Source organism: Rhipicephalus microplus, chromosome 6 (genome assembly GCF_043290135.1).
Source record: "Rhipicephalus microplus isolate Deutch F79 chromosome 6, USDA_Rmic, whole genome shotgun sequence".
NCBI classification, from domain to species: Eukaryota; Metazoa; Arthropoda; class Arachnida; order Ixodida; family Ixodidae; genus Rhipicephalus; species Rhipicephalus microplus.
This window is the reverse complement of record NC_134705.1, coordinates 109,109,737-109,128,098: the sequence shown is the minus strand read 5'-3', so window position 1 is coordinate 109,128,098 and position 18,362 is coordinate 109,109,737. Positions and strand designations below refer to the sequence as shown.

The 18,362-nt window shown below is 42.7% G+C and overlaps 1 protein-coding gene across 1 annotated transcript in view; it reads left to right on the top strand.

Annotated features, from left to right (window-relative positions):
- Positions 1-17,940, top strand: part of LOC142765422 (uncharacterized) — a 48,881-nt gene extending 30,941 nt beyond the window's left edge. The window contains exons 7-8 of the mRNA XM_075866411.1: positions 8,513-8,690; positions 17,844-17,940. Coding sequence (XP_075722526.1) covers positions 8,513-8,690; positions 17,844-17,872 — 207 coding nt within the window. The 3' untranslated portion in view covers positions 17,873-17,940. The remainder of the gene's footprint in view (positions 1-8,512; positions 8,691-17,843) is intronic.
- Positions 17,941-18,362: the final 422 nt, after the last annotated feature.

The following is an 18,362-nucleotide window of genomic DNA, read 5'->3' as shown; positions in this document are numbered from 1 at the left end:
TTCCCCCTTCATCTCTCTCTCTCTGTCTCCCCTTCACTTTTCTGATGTCAGCAGTCTGTGTATGCTTCCTTTCACTAACGCATTCTTCCCGACCAGACGGCGCCTCTTGGCACTGGCGGTTCGGTGTGGGGCAAAAAAAAAGAGCTCTTTTAGGAAGTTGTAAGCCTGTAACTACTCGGAGCCCTGTCAACACTTCGTCGTAGAAAGAGGGGTGCCGCGAATTGCGGCAGAGGGTGGTAAGCGGGCGCAATGCAAATTCCTTGCCCGCTTCTGGATTACGCGTGCAGTAGGGGCCTCCCGGCTGTGCACAGGATTGCTGTTTGGCATGTCATGCATGGCACAATTGATTGGGTAGTAAAATAAAACAGAAAACAGACGACAGCTGTACTTAGGAAGAGTAGTAACACTTGGAATTGTTTTGAGTTGTCCAGTGCCCTTCGCAGCTGCAGTGCTGTGAACTCAGTTACTATTTTCATTACTGCCATTATTGTTTTCTAAGGCTTTAATTGCTGCAAGTGTACCAGGATTCTAATTTATTCCTCTATCGAGGGTGTTAAATCAGTGAATAAGGTATGACTCTCGTTGTTCACGTTCTCGATTTGATTTAAGTCCCGTCTCTAAGAGCGTTACTGATAGTTTGTCGAATGCATGGTCGGGAGCCCTTTTTTGCCCCACAACGAACCGCCAGAGCCAGGAGGCGCCGCCTGGTCGGGAAAAATGCGTTAGTGAAAAGAAGCATACACAGACCGCTGACATCAGAAAGGTGAAGGTGAGAAAGAGAGAGAGAGAGATGGAGGGGGAAGTGGAAGGAAGAGTGGAAGGGGGGGCGCCCGAGGTAAGTCCACCTTATATTCTTTTTCTCTTTTTTTTCTTTTTTCTTTTTTCTCTTCTTTTCCTTTTCTTCTTTTTTTCTTTTTTTCGGTCTTTTTCCTCCTTTTTTCTCTCTGATTTGAGATTGTATAAAACTGAGCACTAACAAACTGTACCTTTAATCCTGATGAAGGCCAGACTCTAGGCCAAAACGTCGAAATAAATCACGTTGTGACCGCTCATGGAGGATCTACTAGACTATATATATATATATATATATATATATATATATATATATATATATATATATATATATATATATATATATATATATATATATATTTATATATATATATATATATATATATATATATATGACAGACAGTAATGCCAAGGAATGTACAGGGGAAGTTATTAGAACCAATGGAATGTAAATAAGAAGAAAGAAGAAAGAAAAGTGGATGAAAAAATTACCAACTGTGAGCAGGAATTCGTAGGTTCGATTCCTGCTCACAGTTGGTAATTTTTTCATCCACTTTTCTTTCTTCTTTCTTCTTTCTTCTTATTTACATTCCATTGGTTCTAATAACTTCCCCTGTACATTCCTTGGCATTACTGTCTGTCATATCTCATTAATATTGTGTTAAAACACGGAAAAACGAGCCCTTAGGTATACACTTCTTTCCCTTATATATATATATATATATATATATATATATATATATATATATATATATATATATATATATATATATACCTATGCATGGCGGTTGAGTGGCCGTAGCATTGCAAGTAGTCAAGTAGATCTTCCGTCAGCGGTCACAACGTAGTTTACTTCGACATTTCGGCCTAAAGTCTGGCCTTCATCAGGATTGAGGGTATAGTTTGTTGGGACTCAGCTTTATACAATCGTAAATGAGAGGGGGGAGAGGGAAGAAGGGAAAAAACGAAAGAAAAAAAAGAAGGAAAGAAAAAGAAGAAGACAAGAAAAAGAAGAAAAGAAAAAAAGAGAAAAAAAGAGAATATAAGGTGCACTCCCCCCGGTGCCCTCTTTTACTCTTTCTTCCCCTTCCCCCTCTATTTCTCTCCCTTTTCTTCATTCCACCTTTAGGATGTCTGCGGTCTGTGTATCCTTCCTTTCGCTGACGCATTGTTTCCGACCAGACAGCGCCTCCAGGCTCTGGCGGTTCGGTGTTGGGGAAAAAGCTTTTTTTAAGAAGTTTAGGCCTTTAACTACTCATTGCCTCGTCGACATCTTGTCGTAGAAAGAGGGGCGCCGCGTATTGCCGCAAAGGCTGGCAAGCGGGTGCAATGGCAATTCTTGCCCCCTTCTGGATTACACGTGCAGTAGGGGCCTCCCGACTGTGCACAGGGTGCTTTTGTGCCTGTCATGATTTGCAGATTGATTGGATAGTGAGTTAAAAACATAAACAGACGACAGCTGCAATCAGGAAGAGTAGTTACACTTGGAATTATTTTAAGTTGTGTAGTGCCCTTGGCAGCTGCAGTGCCGTGCACACAGTTACTTTTTCATTATTTCCGTTATTGTTTTCTAATGATTTAATTGCTGCAAGTGTACCCGGATTCTCATTTATTCCTTAATCAAGAGTGTTGAATCGGTGGATAAGGTATGACTCTCGTTGTTCACGTTCTCGGTTTGATTTAAATACCGTCTCTAAGCGCGTTAGTGACATTCGACAAGCTATCATTAACGCTGATAGTTTGTTGAACTCGATATCATACTCGGTATTATACTGGATAATCGGTATCATACTGAATACTGCAGAAAGGCTTTGGCTGAAAGCCAAAAAAGGCTTTTCATGCCTGAAAATCTTGACTGCGCGAGATATTTGATGATATGTGGGGTGTAACGTCGCAAAGATCATACGATTGTGAGAGACGTCGTAGTGAGAGACCTTGTTATCCAGCCCCACCCTACCTACTCAGCGTGCGCTGACGATGGACAGGGGCCAGCAGCTGCCGAATACATACGGTTCCCGCAACCACGGAACCACGCCGTTTGGTGCCTGCGTGCCCTACCAACAAAGTTTGGCCCAATAAATGTTGATTCATCATCATTATCGCCGTAGTGGGGGGCTGCGGAAATTTCGACCACCTGAAGTTCTCTAACGTGCACCCAATTGTGAGCACACGGATCTACAGCATTTTCGTGTCCAGTGAAAATGCAGCCACCGCAGCCAAGACTCGATACCGTGGCTTGCGGGTCGGCAGCCAAGTACCTCAGACATGAGAACGCCACGACGAGGCCACAGCGCAAAATCAGATGCTTCAAAAAGTGGCGAAAGACTGGGTGCGACAAAATAACCTTTGTTTTGCATAACGCCGGGCTGAAAAGATATTTGTGCGAAGGGGCGAAGATGAGCGAGAGCACATGATAAGGTTTGCTGCAGATGGGGCCAAGATTGTTTTTTTGAGAGTGAAAGCGAATATTGCTGCTAACGTGGCTGCTTTGTCACAATACGTAATTCTCATGGAACCTTCCCGATAATGTGTTCGTAGCTACGTACACGTGAATTGCCAATCTTGGAAAAACAGAAACGATGAACTTGACACCCTGTTCATTAGCCTGAACTTTCATGCCCAGTTGTTAATGCTTTCTGAAACATGGTACAATGACTTCGATACCTTGGCGTCCACCAGAATACAGGCGCTTCACGAAATTCCCAAAAATATTACGTGGTGGTGGGGTCAGCTCACATGTGTGCGACTTATTTGATGCAAAGTAGGTTGATGAATTTTACTGTTAGTGAAGACTACAAAATTCTGTCAGTTTTACATGCACGTACAGTTTATTGCGTTGTCTACAGACCTCGAGGTCATTTGCAAGACTTTTTGTTTTTTTTTTTAAATGTTTAAAGCACGTTGTTCAACCGTTGTTCAACCTAAGTACAAATTGAATTGCGGTGGTAATTTCTGACTGAAAATGTTCACTGACTAGTTCGATACATGATTTCAATCTGCTTTAAAAAATTGCCGTTCCATCAATGTTATGAACAAGCTAACAAGAGTGACGTGTGATACATAAACATGCCATGACTTCTTCGTTAGTAATCATAGGACAACTATAGATAATGGTGGCACTATACCTCATAGCTTAAGTAATTATGTGTCTGTATCTATATTTCTTAAACGAAAGTCTAAAAACACCCCGAGCATGTCTGTTTCTGGCAGATTATTACGGAAGACAGACTTAAGTTCTTGCAACAACTTGCGACAAGAGTTATGGAATGAAGTTTTTGCCACTACAAATGCTGGTGGCACTTATGCTGTTTTTTCTGGAAACATTTGTTCCATACTACGATAAACGCTTTTTTTCCTGTTGCAAGGTTTTTGTCATGGCAAGGGTTTGTAAACCGTGGGTGAGAAGTGAACTCTTTGCGAAGATAATTGAGAGAAAGGCAAAGATATTTCAGAAAGTCATCGCGTCATGGAATCCCAATGATCTCAAACTTTTGAAGTCATTTCGAAATGGCCTTACTACGGAACTACTCGCTGGCAAAACAGCATATTACAAGAAAGCATTTGCATCTTGGGCCATGCAAGCAATAAAACCTGGCGTTTACTTAACTCCATGTTAAACAGAGAGTCTATTCCAAGTGCATGAATGAGTGTCAGTTTACATAGAGTTAAAATACCCGAAGACAAAACGGCAACTCTTTGAATTGATTACTCTTCTAACCTTTTTCTTAGAAATGGCAATGAAGATACATGCTGTTTCATTGAGTGAAACCCTTCTACATCCATCAACCGATGCAAATATGTTTTTGCATTTTTTTCCGAACTAAGCGATTGCAACTTTTGTGATGAGGATAATAATAAAATGAAGCCCGTGAAGCTTGTTTTAGAGTTATCACTAACGCTACTTGCACATATATACAATATCTGTCTGTTCTCTGACACGTTCCCGCAAAGAAAGCAGATTGCGATTGTAGTTGCACTTTATCAATAAGATGGCAATACTACGCTATATAATCAAAGAACTGTATCTATTCTTCCTAATTTTTTTCAATGGGTCTAGTAAAAATAATATTTATTAGAATATCTGAAACAAGACTGATAGGCTAGTTGGTGATACACTATGGGGGGTAACAGCACACAAACTCACGGGATGAAGAGTCCCTCGTCACGGCCCCTTCGCTGGCCCCTCTAAGCATGTTCTGTATGTTTATCCTATGTGTTCAAATAGTCTGTATATTTCAACAAATCTTCCCTTAAGAGTCAGCGCTTGTTTGTGTCTCTTCTCTTCATCCCATGAGTTTGTGCGCTGTTACCGCGCATAAAGATTTTCTGAAATTCTGCATAAACATAGTCTGATAAATAAACATCAGTATCGCTTTCGTATAGATAAATCAACGCAGCTTGTTCTGCTTGAACGAAAAAGAATTCTAAACAATTTTGAACAACGCTTGTACACAAAGAGAGCGTTTGTTGATTTTTTCAAACGCTTTTAACCTAATAAATCATGAGCTGCTAATAAATTAAGATCATTGTGGTATAGATGACATTGCTTTAGATATATTGAGGCCTTATTTAGATAATAGACAGCAGCTCATCCAGATCAATAGCGTTAAATAACAAGTTATTTCCGTTGTTGTCGCTGTGTTCCAGAGAAATATTTTGGGGCAATGGTCTTCGTTATCTTTAATAATGACTTTGTAAGCATTGATGACAACACACACTCTGCGGCCTACGCCGGCGATACTACGTTATCATTTTAATCTAGGAGTCAAGCTGAATTGATCGCAAAAGCGAATTAGGTTTTGAATAAATACACTCAGTGTATGTTAACGTACGCGTCACCATTAATGCTACAAACACCAAAGTGGTGTTGTTTCGCAGTAAAAAAATACGCGTGAAATTTTAGACAATTTTGTCCTAAATATAGGCGAAAATCAAGCTTCTCAATTTTCTAAAAGTATAAAACGTTTTTCTCAATCAGGTTATGACGTGGTGTAGCCATACTGATATTCTTACAAAAATTTTTTGCAAATCACAGAAAGTTTTTATTGTTTGAACTACCGTCCTAGCTCTATCAAGTTCTTAATTTAAAATTGGCTCAACTTAAGCTATTGTTACCAAGCGTGACAAACAACTTCTCAAAACAATATAGAGAGGCACTACGTTATGCAAAAAAAGGCTGTTCGGGCTATTTGCAATAAACCACGTGAATTTGCCCCAGCGTCTTTATTTCAGGATCTCAACATACCGAAGGTAATAACCCTGTTGAAAGAATGACCCTGTAGCGAAGGGATGTTGTAAATGTTTTTCGTTTTATGAGCAGCAAGTATTTGCTAACACAGCCATTGAGTCATATCAAAGACCAGTGGTCTTTATTCGAAGATGTATTAACACCGGTGACCGATTTGGTTTGCACACACCACGGTCAATGAAGGAGGAGAGGATAGCCCTGGGAAGCCTTGTCGCTGCCAGCAAGACAATGACATGAAGCCAACTCATGGCGCAATAAATTACGACGGGCCGCGGCTCTCTATGGCAGCACTGTTCTCCCCGGGTATAGGGTGCAAAGGGTGTTTTTTACCCCTGTCTGTTGTTTATGCTTTTAAATAGTTTATGCTTTTAAGCCCTGGTCGAGACTGACTTCCTGCGCTGAACATAAAAGTCCTGCGACGCAGCACATTAGTCATTCGAGACGTCGCAAGGCTCATCACAATTCTGCAAACAAAAAACCCTCCTCTGGCCAAACTGCAAGTCATCTTGATTGACCTCCAGAACAAACAAGAGCCAGTTGCTAATCTGCAGACATTTGGCAGTTACAAACGTTCCCGCACCCAATGATACTGAAGCGCGCAATTCAAGCTCCAGTGTCGTTCCAAGCCACACGAAATCCCAATGTGGTGGAGTCGCATCGCGCTCTTCACTTTTTAGTGTACCTACATATCTTGCATGATCAGTTATTGTCGCAAGTGCCTATTGAAGCTTGCGTGGACGAAAGAAGTCAAAATTTTCGAACATCGCTTAGCAATTGAGCACCAACTTTCGTTTCTGAATTATATTTTAAAAAATATAGGGTATGCGCAATAGTGAACAATAATACCGAAATGCGATGTAATTGTAAAAACTTTGGCCACTGGTACACTCTTGTGTGACAAAGAAAGGTAAAGAGGGAATTCACTCAAATTAGAGAGATAAGCCTCATGGAGCAAGCGCAATGTTCCTCACACATCAATTCTCATAATCCCACAGCGTCCTACAAACACTTTAAGCGGAGTTTTTATACGCTACCAATCTTGGCAGGGACAGTGGTATAGTCTACAATAAAACGTGTCGACTGGGAGCGTACCAAATGTAATCCTCGTAAAGTTGTCCTTTGAAGTGTGTCGTTCACACTTATGATCATATATGCCGTTTTCAACTGAATAATGCTGCCTTGATTGCAGACTTGTTGGGGGCGAGCCATGTCAGACATGACAATCGGATATTTTATAGATGTCACTCGTCCATTCGAATGATTTTTATGCTGCCTGAAGTTGAATATGTGGCCATGGCTGAGACTTGTAGCCACACAAGTGTTTCGCTGCTTAGTAGCTCAGTTCTTCGCATGTGAAAAGAAAAGTGTTAAGGCGCTTTGGCTTAAGAAATAAAAAGAGAAAAATGATACTGCAGGTCATTGATTTGGATGAAACGCTTTACTTTTACCATTTCCCGACGGGGAAAGGACTGTTCTTTTTTGGCATTGCAGAGATTTCCTCTCACTTTTACTGCAGCAGTATAGTAATTGCTCCTTCATTTTATACCATTCATAGATCTTGTTCAAGTCCCGTATTTGCTCATTGCAATTGACACATTGCAAATTTTGTATTGTTAGCCAACATATAGTAAAAGTTGTAATTGTAACGGTCACATCCTTGGATGCATTAAGTTCCATCTTTCTCTCGCCTAGAAACTCTAACCCCTTCATGGCAAGTATCTGATGTTGACTCGGATGACATCTTACATATTTGTCATACTGCCCGTGCATAGCACTACCTGTACTACCTAATTACTATAGTGTTGTTAAATATAAGCATTCCTAAAGTTGAGTGTGAATAAGATAGCCATAAATATGTTCTGCTCTCTTGCAAAGCGGCAATGTAACTGTGCGCGTCTTCATGTTTGACCATATACAACAGATTTATGTCGTTTGCTGGTGCCTATAACAGCTATAATATATAATTTTTTTCATTCTGTATTGTTCGTTTCTTATAGATTTACACATTATTCAAGCTTCTTTATACTTTCTACGTTGCGCTTTGCAGACTTAAATAACACCGTGAACTCGAGGTGCACGAGCCCACTAATGTGTTTCATAGCGCCTAATTGTTTGCTGGTTTACGGTACTGATCACTGGGCGACGACCTAGCCAGATAAGGTATCCTGAAAGCTGCCCTCTATCGCGGCTGCCCATGCAGCCCTGATGACACTTTAAAGACAGTGCATTCCTAACGTTGTGGGTACGGCACCTATCAGCAGCAAACGAGCTTCATTCATTTGTTTTATCACCATCATACTGGACATATAGTTGAAAATTGTAAAGCAATGAAGGAACACATCTGTTTGATAGACAATATTTTGTGCGTTTGTTAACTTTTCATTTAACGAGCGTTGTATTGTAGGAAACAAACGCGAGCGTAGATCTTTCTTACTGTGCTTCTGCGTCATTTTTCTTTCGTCATCACTATAGCTGAGGCTCAAGAACGAACAATGCTCCAAGCGTTCCATCTGCGAAGAAGGAACATGTTGCCTCGATTACGGCCGCAAACGTAAACGATGTAAACCACTATCCAAACGTGGTGAACATTGTGCAGAGTGGGCTCTAACTACTATTTACTTCGGCGCTTGCCCCTGTGGTCCAAACGAAGGTAACGTATATTTTGTATTATCGTTCATATGAGTGACAAGCCTGAAATTCTCTCGTTAACTTGCCTCATATAGCTTGAGATGAGCAAGCAATAGAAAAGCATTTCACCATCAGCTTGATTCATCATGCAAGAAAGTGTGAATGAAAACATACAGAGAAAAGTATTAAGCTGTTTATGAAGCCTTGCGCATCATTTCAAAATATTTTTCGAGACATCAGTGTTTTCACCACTATTTCACCACGTGTAATGACACAAGTACTTGTAATCTTTTAGAGCTTGAACCGGCCCGAAAAGTGTCATATTCCGACGATTGACGTTTCCTAATTACTTACAGTGAATGTGCCACGTGGCTAATTGTGATGGAAGAGTTTTCAAAACATATCCGCAGAAAATATTGTCTTAAGATGCATCCACATACGGATATTTTTATTTTCAGCCTTGCTATGCAATACAAATGGTCTTTTTGGGAACTTTCGTACTTTAGAGCTCACAACACACTTTTCGCATAGTGAAGCTACAATAGGATCTCGTACTGAGTTGGCGCAAGCGCGGTGCTGGTTGATGACAGCAAAGCAGCAAAAAAGGAACGCAAAAAGTATAGAATCTCCTACCGTGGGTACCGTAGTATATACATTCCTAAAGTAGGAAAAATATCTGTTAGCGTATTTCCCTGCCACTACGTACCTTGCTGCGTAATGCAGCCTCTTTTGAATGGTTCGTAACTTGATTGGATGGTTGTTAATCTCGGTTTTATGAAAATATTCCAACCTTCTACACCACTCTCAGATAATGCGGGCATTGCAAACTCTCGTTTTACGATTTGTCTATGGAATATCTGGCACAACAATAATACATAAAAATAGGCAATTATTTATTGGTACAGTAGTAGTCGCTATATTTCTTTAGCATTTTTGCTTGCCCACTGCGCTAACCGGTTTTGTAAAACATTTCTGTAGTTCTTCGGGTAGTTTACCAGTAATGTCCACGCATTCTTTGTAAAACCGCCTTTTATGAAGGTTTGGAGGTGTTTTCATGTGCATAAAAAAAGATTGCAATGTTTGTATTGATGCAAAGCCCCAAAGAGCTTCTTTTTCATCAGTTGAGGCGTCGGCATCAGTGGTTGCGGGCTGGAATTTACCATTGCTTGTCACCAAAAACTGACAGAGATGCAAACAAAACGAATACGTGAAGTTTTGAAGTTTATGAAATATCGAACACCACGTTCTACTAGGCTAAGAAGGCGTTCCACCAGAAATTTACATCATTGAGCAAAACTGCGTCACAAAACGGCACCTGCTGAATACTGAGTACTGGTAGGCTCTTCTTAACGCACTCATCATGACATGGCAGAGACGTGAAACCATGGCGGCCATGACAACTTGTAAATTGCGCAATTAGTGGGTCTTTGAGAAGACTGCTGCACGACGTTTCCTAGAAATTATCCAATGGCGTGAGTCTAATGCCCCCTGAATCTGGCCCCAAGGTGTCATCACCTTCTTTCTTTTCTCATTCCGCGAGGGGTCGAAGCTGAGCAGAAAGTGATGTCTGAAGGAAATAAGTTACGTCACGTGCAAGTCTTCGTGTTTGACACTATTTATTTTTATTTTCTTCGATTGGGTGGGTCGCTTTCACTACGATCGCACTTACGCACCCTGCGGCCTCTTTCGGCGGCCACAGAAGCAATGAAACAAACAATGCTCAAACCTCGTTTCGTAATATAGTGCTGATAGCAACCAGTAAAAAAAGATTGTATATAGCCCAATAAACCTTTCAATCAATCAAGCAATCAAGCAAATCAGCCCATGGCCGTGCATTTTGGTATGTGGCACGGTGGTGGGGAAGCAGTGTCAAAGCAAATCAGCCCAGTTGGTGCGAGGGCTGTAGGAGGGTAAAACGAACCCTCTACGCTCCTTGAGTGAGGTGGATTTGAGGCGATGTGAAGTGTTAACGTGTGAAAAGGAAGAGATGGTCCCCATTTCTGGCATGATTGCGCAAAACAGCGCATAGCTTGACGCTGCCAAGGCACACGCGTAGTCGCGCAATCGTACGTCGCAGCTCCACGTCACTGTCCCATGTCGTTGTGGTACACAAGGTCGCGGGTTCCTTGTCAGCCGGAGATTGCTGAGAAACAGCTTGGGAGCTGGGCCAGTTGGTAAGTTAGATTTTTGGGTAAACCTACAGCGCGCTAAAGACGGCGGACCCGTTGCTGGTAGTCTGGTTTGCTGTCCATCATATGTGCCACGCAGCACGTTTACTCGAAACTGTCGCGCCCAGCGATTGTGGGGCCAGTCAGGCCGCCTACCGCCGAGCCACGAATGTACTCGGTACTGTTTCCGAGAATGAAATATCAGGTGAACAATTCCAAGTGGTTGATTTGTTCACCATATAATTTCACATCAGCTTACTGAATCTTAGAAAGACTTTTCAAAAAGGTTAACAGCAAGGATTAGTCATGTAAATAGGGGCCCGTTATTATGCCACAATGACTAACTACTACGATCAAAATCCACACCAACGTTCGGAAACCGGCTGGTATTTTTCCAATGTAGTTGAAGCTCGTTCAAAAACGCGAGTGCCGACCTTATCAACTACCATAAAGAACCATTTGTGAACCAATGTAGTCGACGTCTTTGGTTAGCCCACGTTGCTCTCAAAGAAACTTAATTCACGCAAAGACGTTGGTCTATATCGTAGTGCGTAGCTCTAAGTGAGAAAATTGAAAAGAAATGCTGCGTAGGAAGCTATTCAATGACTGCTCGAGTGGCTCATAAATTTTAATGATTCTATTGATTGACGTTGTTCACAGAAAAGATGGTACCTCTAATATTGCGCCATTGTGTCCACAAGCAACACCTTGCCATCTGCCCAAGTTCATTACAACATAGCTGAACAAATTCTAATCCAAATGGGTACACACACAGTTGGAGACCCCAAACTACACGCAATGCTCTGCAAATCATATTTAGACCCTGTTTCCGGCTCGTGAAGACAGAAGCATTAGAAATTTAAACATACATTTTAAATATTGCAAAAATACAGAACGGTTCACCAATACGGGTGCAACAATGCTCATATTGCATAACAGAAGTCGTTGGAATAATATGCCTTTTGAAATGATCTACCATCATTGGACGTTAAAATACGCGAGGAAAAGAGTGAATTCGTTGGTACGCTAGAACAAGAATAGATGTTTAATAATATGATTGAATGGAAAAAAGGATTTGCCTGCAAACTGGCTGGATTTTTATGTATAGGTTTTTCTTCACCTTGCCTGCTTTGCTCGAATGATTGAGGAGCATCTCGGCAAGCAGGGCCCACCGTAATTCTTTGCGTATTTTCTCTGTGCTTTTCTTTATTGCGTGCAAATATTACCTTACGTGGTGGACGTTTCTGCATGAAACTCAAAACACATGCATCGAGCCTAAGTGGACTGGTCATGGTCAGGAATTTGAGAGATGACGTCGTACTTTATGCATTGGAGTTGAAACTCGGAATTATGGAGTCGGTATAATTGGGAAGCGTGGGCCGAGCACAGCTTGCCGGGTCGTGAAAAAAGTGGAATAAGGGGAGCGGGAACCGAGCATATGCATACAGGGTGAAAGGGCACAGCGTCTTGAGCACATGCTGGCCGACTGTGTAGCTGGGAGGTTTTAAGAGAAGCGTGTAGTGAGGGGAAAGCGCATGCCTAATAAAGTTTTCTGGGGTTGTGCTAGCAGCCGGCGGCGGACAATTGAATCTTCGTCATATCTTTTTAAATATGATAGTCTTTGTTGGGAACCTTCGACAGAAAAATTTTTGTCTGTCTCTCAGTTTGTCTGTTTGTCCACCCTCAACGCTACTTCAAACGGTCGACCCCATCCGCAGCGCCCACCGATGTTGCTCAAGATTCAGCGTTCATACTTGTGCGATTGTCAACTTAAAAGCATTATACGCGCATATCTGAGGCACCATAACAACATGTATATATTATGTATGTGCGTCTTTTACTAGATAAGGCATACATAACTAATTCTAAGGACCATTGCAGTTATCACACTGCGCTAACTATGCAATGCTTGCACGAAAAGGCAAGTGTTTCCAACGCTTTGCCAAGATGACATGGTCGTGGCACGTACCCGCCTCCCTGCGTTCTTCACCTTATCACCTCTGAGACGGGCGTGCACGCCTGCCTTAATTAGAGCCACGCGCTTTGTTATCCAAGATAATTTCCAGGTTGCGCTAATGTCTCACGTGTGACGTGAGTTGATGCGCTCGTTCGCCTCCGCTGCACGCTAGAGGCACTCCAACTCAGCGCCTCTAGACCACTATTTACTGATTTTCTTGCGCAGATCACCAAATAAATGTTTTGTTCACTCTCTTCAGATGCAAGACTATTATCTTTCGGCGACATTTGGAGAATAATATGCAGATACGAGGCCAATTTGTTTTCTAATAGCAATGTTCATGGGCTACACATGTATGACGTACCTATCTTAAAGGGAAAGAAAACAGAAACATCAAATTGCTTTATGGCGTCATTCATTGGCAGGTGCAGAGCGCTTCTTGTAGTGCTTTTTTTTTACTCCATGCAGAGCAAGTTTATTCCACTGGCAGATTCAGAGTGCTCCCTGTATGTTCATTGGCAGATCTGGAGCAGCTTTTTCGCGAGATTCACTCCACTGAGCAACATTTTCTGCTCCACAAAAATTGGTAGATTCGACCAGAAGTCGCAAGCACCACGTGCCTTGAAACGGGGCTAACTAAGAGTGCGCCAAATTACGCTCCTCGTGTCAGTTCTGCCTCACGTTGGAGGTCATGTTTTGCTATGGCGTTGCGTCGCTGCGCCCAGCGTGCCCACTTAAGCAAGAAGAGAAACGCGCGCATCGCGTTTCATTCAGACCTTGCCATTTGCTCCAGAGGGAGCGTATCTTTTCGATGGGCTGATTCTCTTCTGTTGCCTTCCGCAAGAGTGGAGTGCTGCGGTGCAGAGTTTGTCGGTCACTTCGAATTTGCCAATTGATGACACCATTAGGCTAGCAATCTGCACTCCGAGACTCTAACACTATATATTTCACTATTATAGGTTGAATGCTAGCGGAAAAATCAAGAATACAGAGGTATTTCTAAATATCACACCAATATAGCTGCGCGCGGCGCCGAAAAATTTAGGTGTAGCTTTTGTGTAATCGCAACATTGGATCGATAATATTTTCGGTACGCGTTTTTGGCAAGTCTGAGTTACCAAGAAGTGACTGTGTTCGTCATTTTTATCTAATAAAGCATCATTGGCTGCCTTTAAACTTCAGACGAATATATCTGATGCCTTCAACTCATAGATGCTTTATTTATTTAGACGTTACGGCGCAGCATAAATGTTGATGTCGATTATCTCGATCCGCATTTTGCTTTTCATGCGTTTTCTCGCTTACTATACGTCGGGTCGCATAGTGTTCTCGAAATAATAAAACTTTACTTTATACTAATACGCACAAATATTCAGCTTTCTTCTGTCCCTTTAAGCTTTATTTTTGGTTAAGCACCATCTGTGGCTCTTTGTGTGGATGGACAGGCTGTTAGTTGTTGAAACCGAAACTTCAGTGGCCGCAAATGCCGCCATTGCTAAAATGACACATTCCCTCCCCATCATCATAGCCCAACAACTCGCGCGTTTCAAGGCATGAGCCGACCGGTACCCTAAAACGCCATGACAACATTTCAAACAGAAAAATGACAACTGCTTCGTCTCAGATGTTGAGGCGTCTCCGTCCTGATGAGTGCTGGCTTTGGAGCACTGTCAACGCAACCACTCGTTGAAGAAGCCCTTCAACGTTTTTTATTTACGTTTTCTCACCTTATACGCTAGAGCACTATCAAGCCATTTGCACCCCAAGTTTTGTGACATGCTTTGTACTAAGAACGAACCCTTCTATCATATCCTCCTTCTCATCTCTACCTGGCCTTCTCAACACGCGAGGCACGCTGACGTCACTGGCCATTACTGAGCTGTCACGAGCACAGTCGACAATTCGAGCTTTTATCTCTTTAGACATCGAAGCTCGCACGTGTACAGAATATGCGCAGTCTGGAAGGCAATCGCACAGTGTGCCGCGCAGTTGTCACGGCACGCTGTGCAATGCAGATAGTGGTGTGGTTCATATATCTGTTCAGACAGGTGCCGCCTCTCTTCTAGTCAACCTTACTTCGGCGAATTCTACTGCCCATCAAAGCCAATAAGATCAGGAGCTACGAGAATGTCAAGTGGCCATAGCATGCCGCTCTATGAATGGGCGAATGAAAACGCATTTGGCTGAAAAGCAGCGATCTGCAGTCATCAGCAGTGATCCGCCGCAATTCGCCGCTTCGGAGCTTTGTAATAAATACACACTTTGCGCACAGACCTCAAATCTGTTTTTAAATGATCGTTACGATTGACGTACCAGCTCAATTTGTTTGTACAGAATTGGCAAAGCCGTTTCAGGGTCCCTTTAACTCCACTGTTCATTGCGGGGACCCTTGCCAATCGGAACTTCACGCGATTCAATTCGGCCATTCGGTCATCGCATCGGTCATCGCATCGGTAATCGAATCGCGATGACATCAGAGTTAATCGAAGCCGACACAAAATTGGCCACGTTGCGTAAGCTGGAAGAGCAGGGGGCCAGATCGTCCGCCACATTGAAAAAAAAGCGCGGAGTTCTGTAATTGGCTTCATAAATGCACTATGCCTATTCGAGGAGACTGCACTTGAAGACCTTCTCCGCAAAATCTACAAGCGCGGCGTCGACCTTCCACTGACACCTCCAACCAGCACCTTCTGTTCACTCCAATGGCCAATAATTTTAACGGGTTGCCAGATGCACACATCAAAAACCAACATACCAGGCTGTCCCCGACATTGTCGGAATAGCTGAAGCGCGTGTGTACATTCTTGAAGATTGAAAATAGTCTCTACAAGCGGGCCCTCTTCCGCCTAACTTGCCCTGAAACATCCAATGTGGGTGCCGCATCGCGCGGGAAAAAAGATGCCTTGTCTCACCATTATGGGCACCAATTCAGAGTTTTTGACGTGGACGCTTCAAGCCCAAACCACGGAAGTTGGTACATGGTCACGGTCGTCCGCCACAACACCGCAGTAGATCAACTCACAATCCGTGCACATAACGTCATGCACGCGGAGAATATTAAGATTGCACTAGCCACCGCAGATCAGGACTGAACGGGTGCCAGCTGCAGTTCTGAACAGGGCTACCTCCCGTACTTGGCCTACAATATTCTGCAAAATAGTGACTACTTAGGTGCCCCCGTGCGCCGAACGATTGTTTGACCTACGGCTCACACTGGCCTCGATGTAAGGAGGACGCCTATGCTGCTGCTAGCGCACTCACTCTCCAGGCATCGTCCTTATCTTGAATGACCCGGACCTCGAAAGCACTTCAGCTCACACAATGAAGTATGCCACGAAATATAACCTATCCGACCCTGACAACAGTTCGAAGCACTGAAAGTGCTTCACAAAAGCAAAGGAGCGAATCCCCCTCCGACTTTACACCAAATCTGCGTCGTGCCCGAAAAACCTAAAACACTTCCATCCCACTTGCACAAGCAATGTCCGAACTGTGAGGAAACATCCTGTGATACTTTCTACTCAGTGTGGGTGTACCGAAAAACCTCAAACCTCATCTAATAGCCCAACGCTCCTTGCATTAGCATGCTCAAGGTGCGGCCGACGCCAACGGTTTACGTTAAGGAGGATCCCACGTTGTGTGTAAGGGGCAACCCCATAAATACCACTCCCTAATCTTCCTGTGCCTAACCTCTCCAAATGAATGTTTTTCATCGTCCTCAAATGTGGAAACATTGAAGTTCAATAATGTTGAACGCTGGGCCAGTTGGTACAAAATAATGTGGAAATGAATTAGCGCACAAGGTAGAAGCAAAAGTCACTTGACAGGAAAGACGCTCAGCAGACAACTCAACTTTTTCTGGAGAACATTCATTGCACGATAACACAAATGCGCAGGCGCAACCAACTATCACTTCAAGGTACCACCCCCCACCCCAAAAAAAAACTAAAAAACATGCCACGCTATTTTTACTGTGTGCTTCAGTGGTTGTAAAAATAATACCCTTGAGCTGCGGAAAAGTGTACATCGGCCAGATGGGTCATGGTTTAAATGATCGACTCCAAGAACATGGGACCTCCTTGAAGGTTCTCGCAGGTGGCACGAACTTGTCAATGCACTCCAGAGATGGTGGGTGCAATTCACAGTTTGACAGCACGAAGATTCTGGGCAATTATAATCAAAGATTGACCAGAGAAATTATTGAAGCAGAACAGATTAGGGCGAACGCAAGCACATGTATTAGTGTTCCTTCGGTAGCACAATAAGTAAAGAAGAGTTGTCCATTTTGAGCTGTTGAAGTAGAGAAACATACCTTCTTGTTTTCTTTTTTTCTTGTTGTTTGGGGAGAAGAATGGCACCTTGAAGTGATAGTTGGTTGCGCGTGCGAGTTTGTGTTCTCGTACAATGAATGTTTTCTAAAAGTTCAGTTGTAAGTTGGGCGCCTTTCTTGTCAAGCGATTTCTCCTTCTACCTTGTGCGCCCGTGTATTTCTACATCATTGTAGATACGTAACCATGAAACAAAACAAAGAATCCCATTCATTTCTCACATTTATAATCAAAACGAGTATCAGTATCTTATTGCAAATTTATTCACTAGTACCCTCAATAAATGAGCAATATATTATTGAAAAAAAGGGCTTTGCAATGCAAACAATATTTGACATTTTGTACAACATGCCCCACCCAATTTTCCTACCGCCTTGAATCTATTGGCCCTCGCAGCAGTAAAATTCATGACGGCGGCCTGTTAGCTGATGCGACTTTAAGATCCCGGTTTGAAGCGTGAGGAACGTAGAGTGGAGTTCACAGAAAAGTCGCAGGCCGAACCCAATGAGCCGGGGTCATAACATGAGAATCGAGAGAGTAGTGGTAGCGTCGGACGTAGCTGTGCGTACTCGGAAGGAACTGTCAAGCGAAGACTCCGCGAGACGAGCACATGTGGCCAGCACAATGGTGCAAAAAAGTATGCTGGGGAAAAGTATTTGTTGTACTTTTACTATGTTAGCAAGAAAAGAAGAAAAATAACAAAATATGTTCATGTTTTTCAGGTACCTGCCAGTTTGGTATTTGCAAGTAGTTGGCGTTCATTAATTGTTCGCCCAATGCCGTGCAGAGGAAATAAACAGGAGTTGAAGTTGATCGAAACTCATTTGTCTTGAAGTTTTCTCTTCTGTGTCCTGGTTTAGTGATCTTAAAGAAATTGAATGTTGTTCATTAGGCCTTACATGAATTGGACTCACAGATGACTTGAATAGAACGTGATCGCATCACACTTCTTAGGAAACGTACGAGACTTGACGTTTGCCATATATCATCATTTTGATAAGCGTGACTAAGCCCTACTGCAGGACAAGTGCGACTACCATGGGTCGCCAATAATCCTGGTGTGGTGCTTTCTCCTCCCATTGCTCTGGTTGTTATTTATGCATGCCTCTTTAGCATGATATCTGAACATGCCACAAAGAAAACAATTTCTTCTAGCTAATTTTAGCAAAACTAATTTTAGCAGTGTTTTTTAGCAAAAAGTTTCGCAAAATTTTTTCTCGCACACAGATGGCAACTGGAAT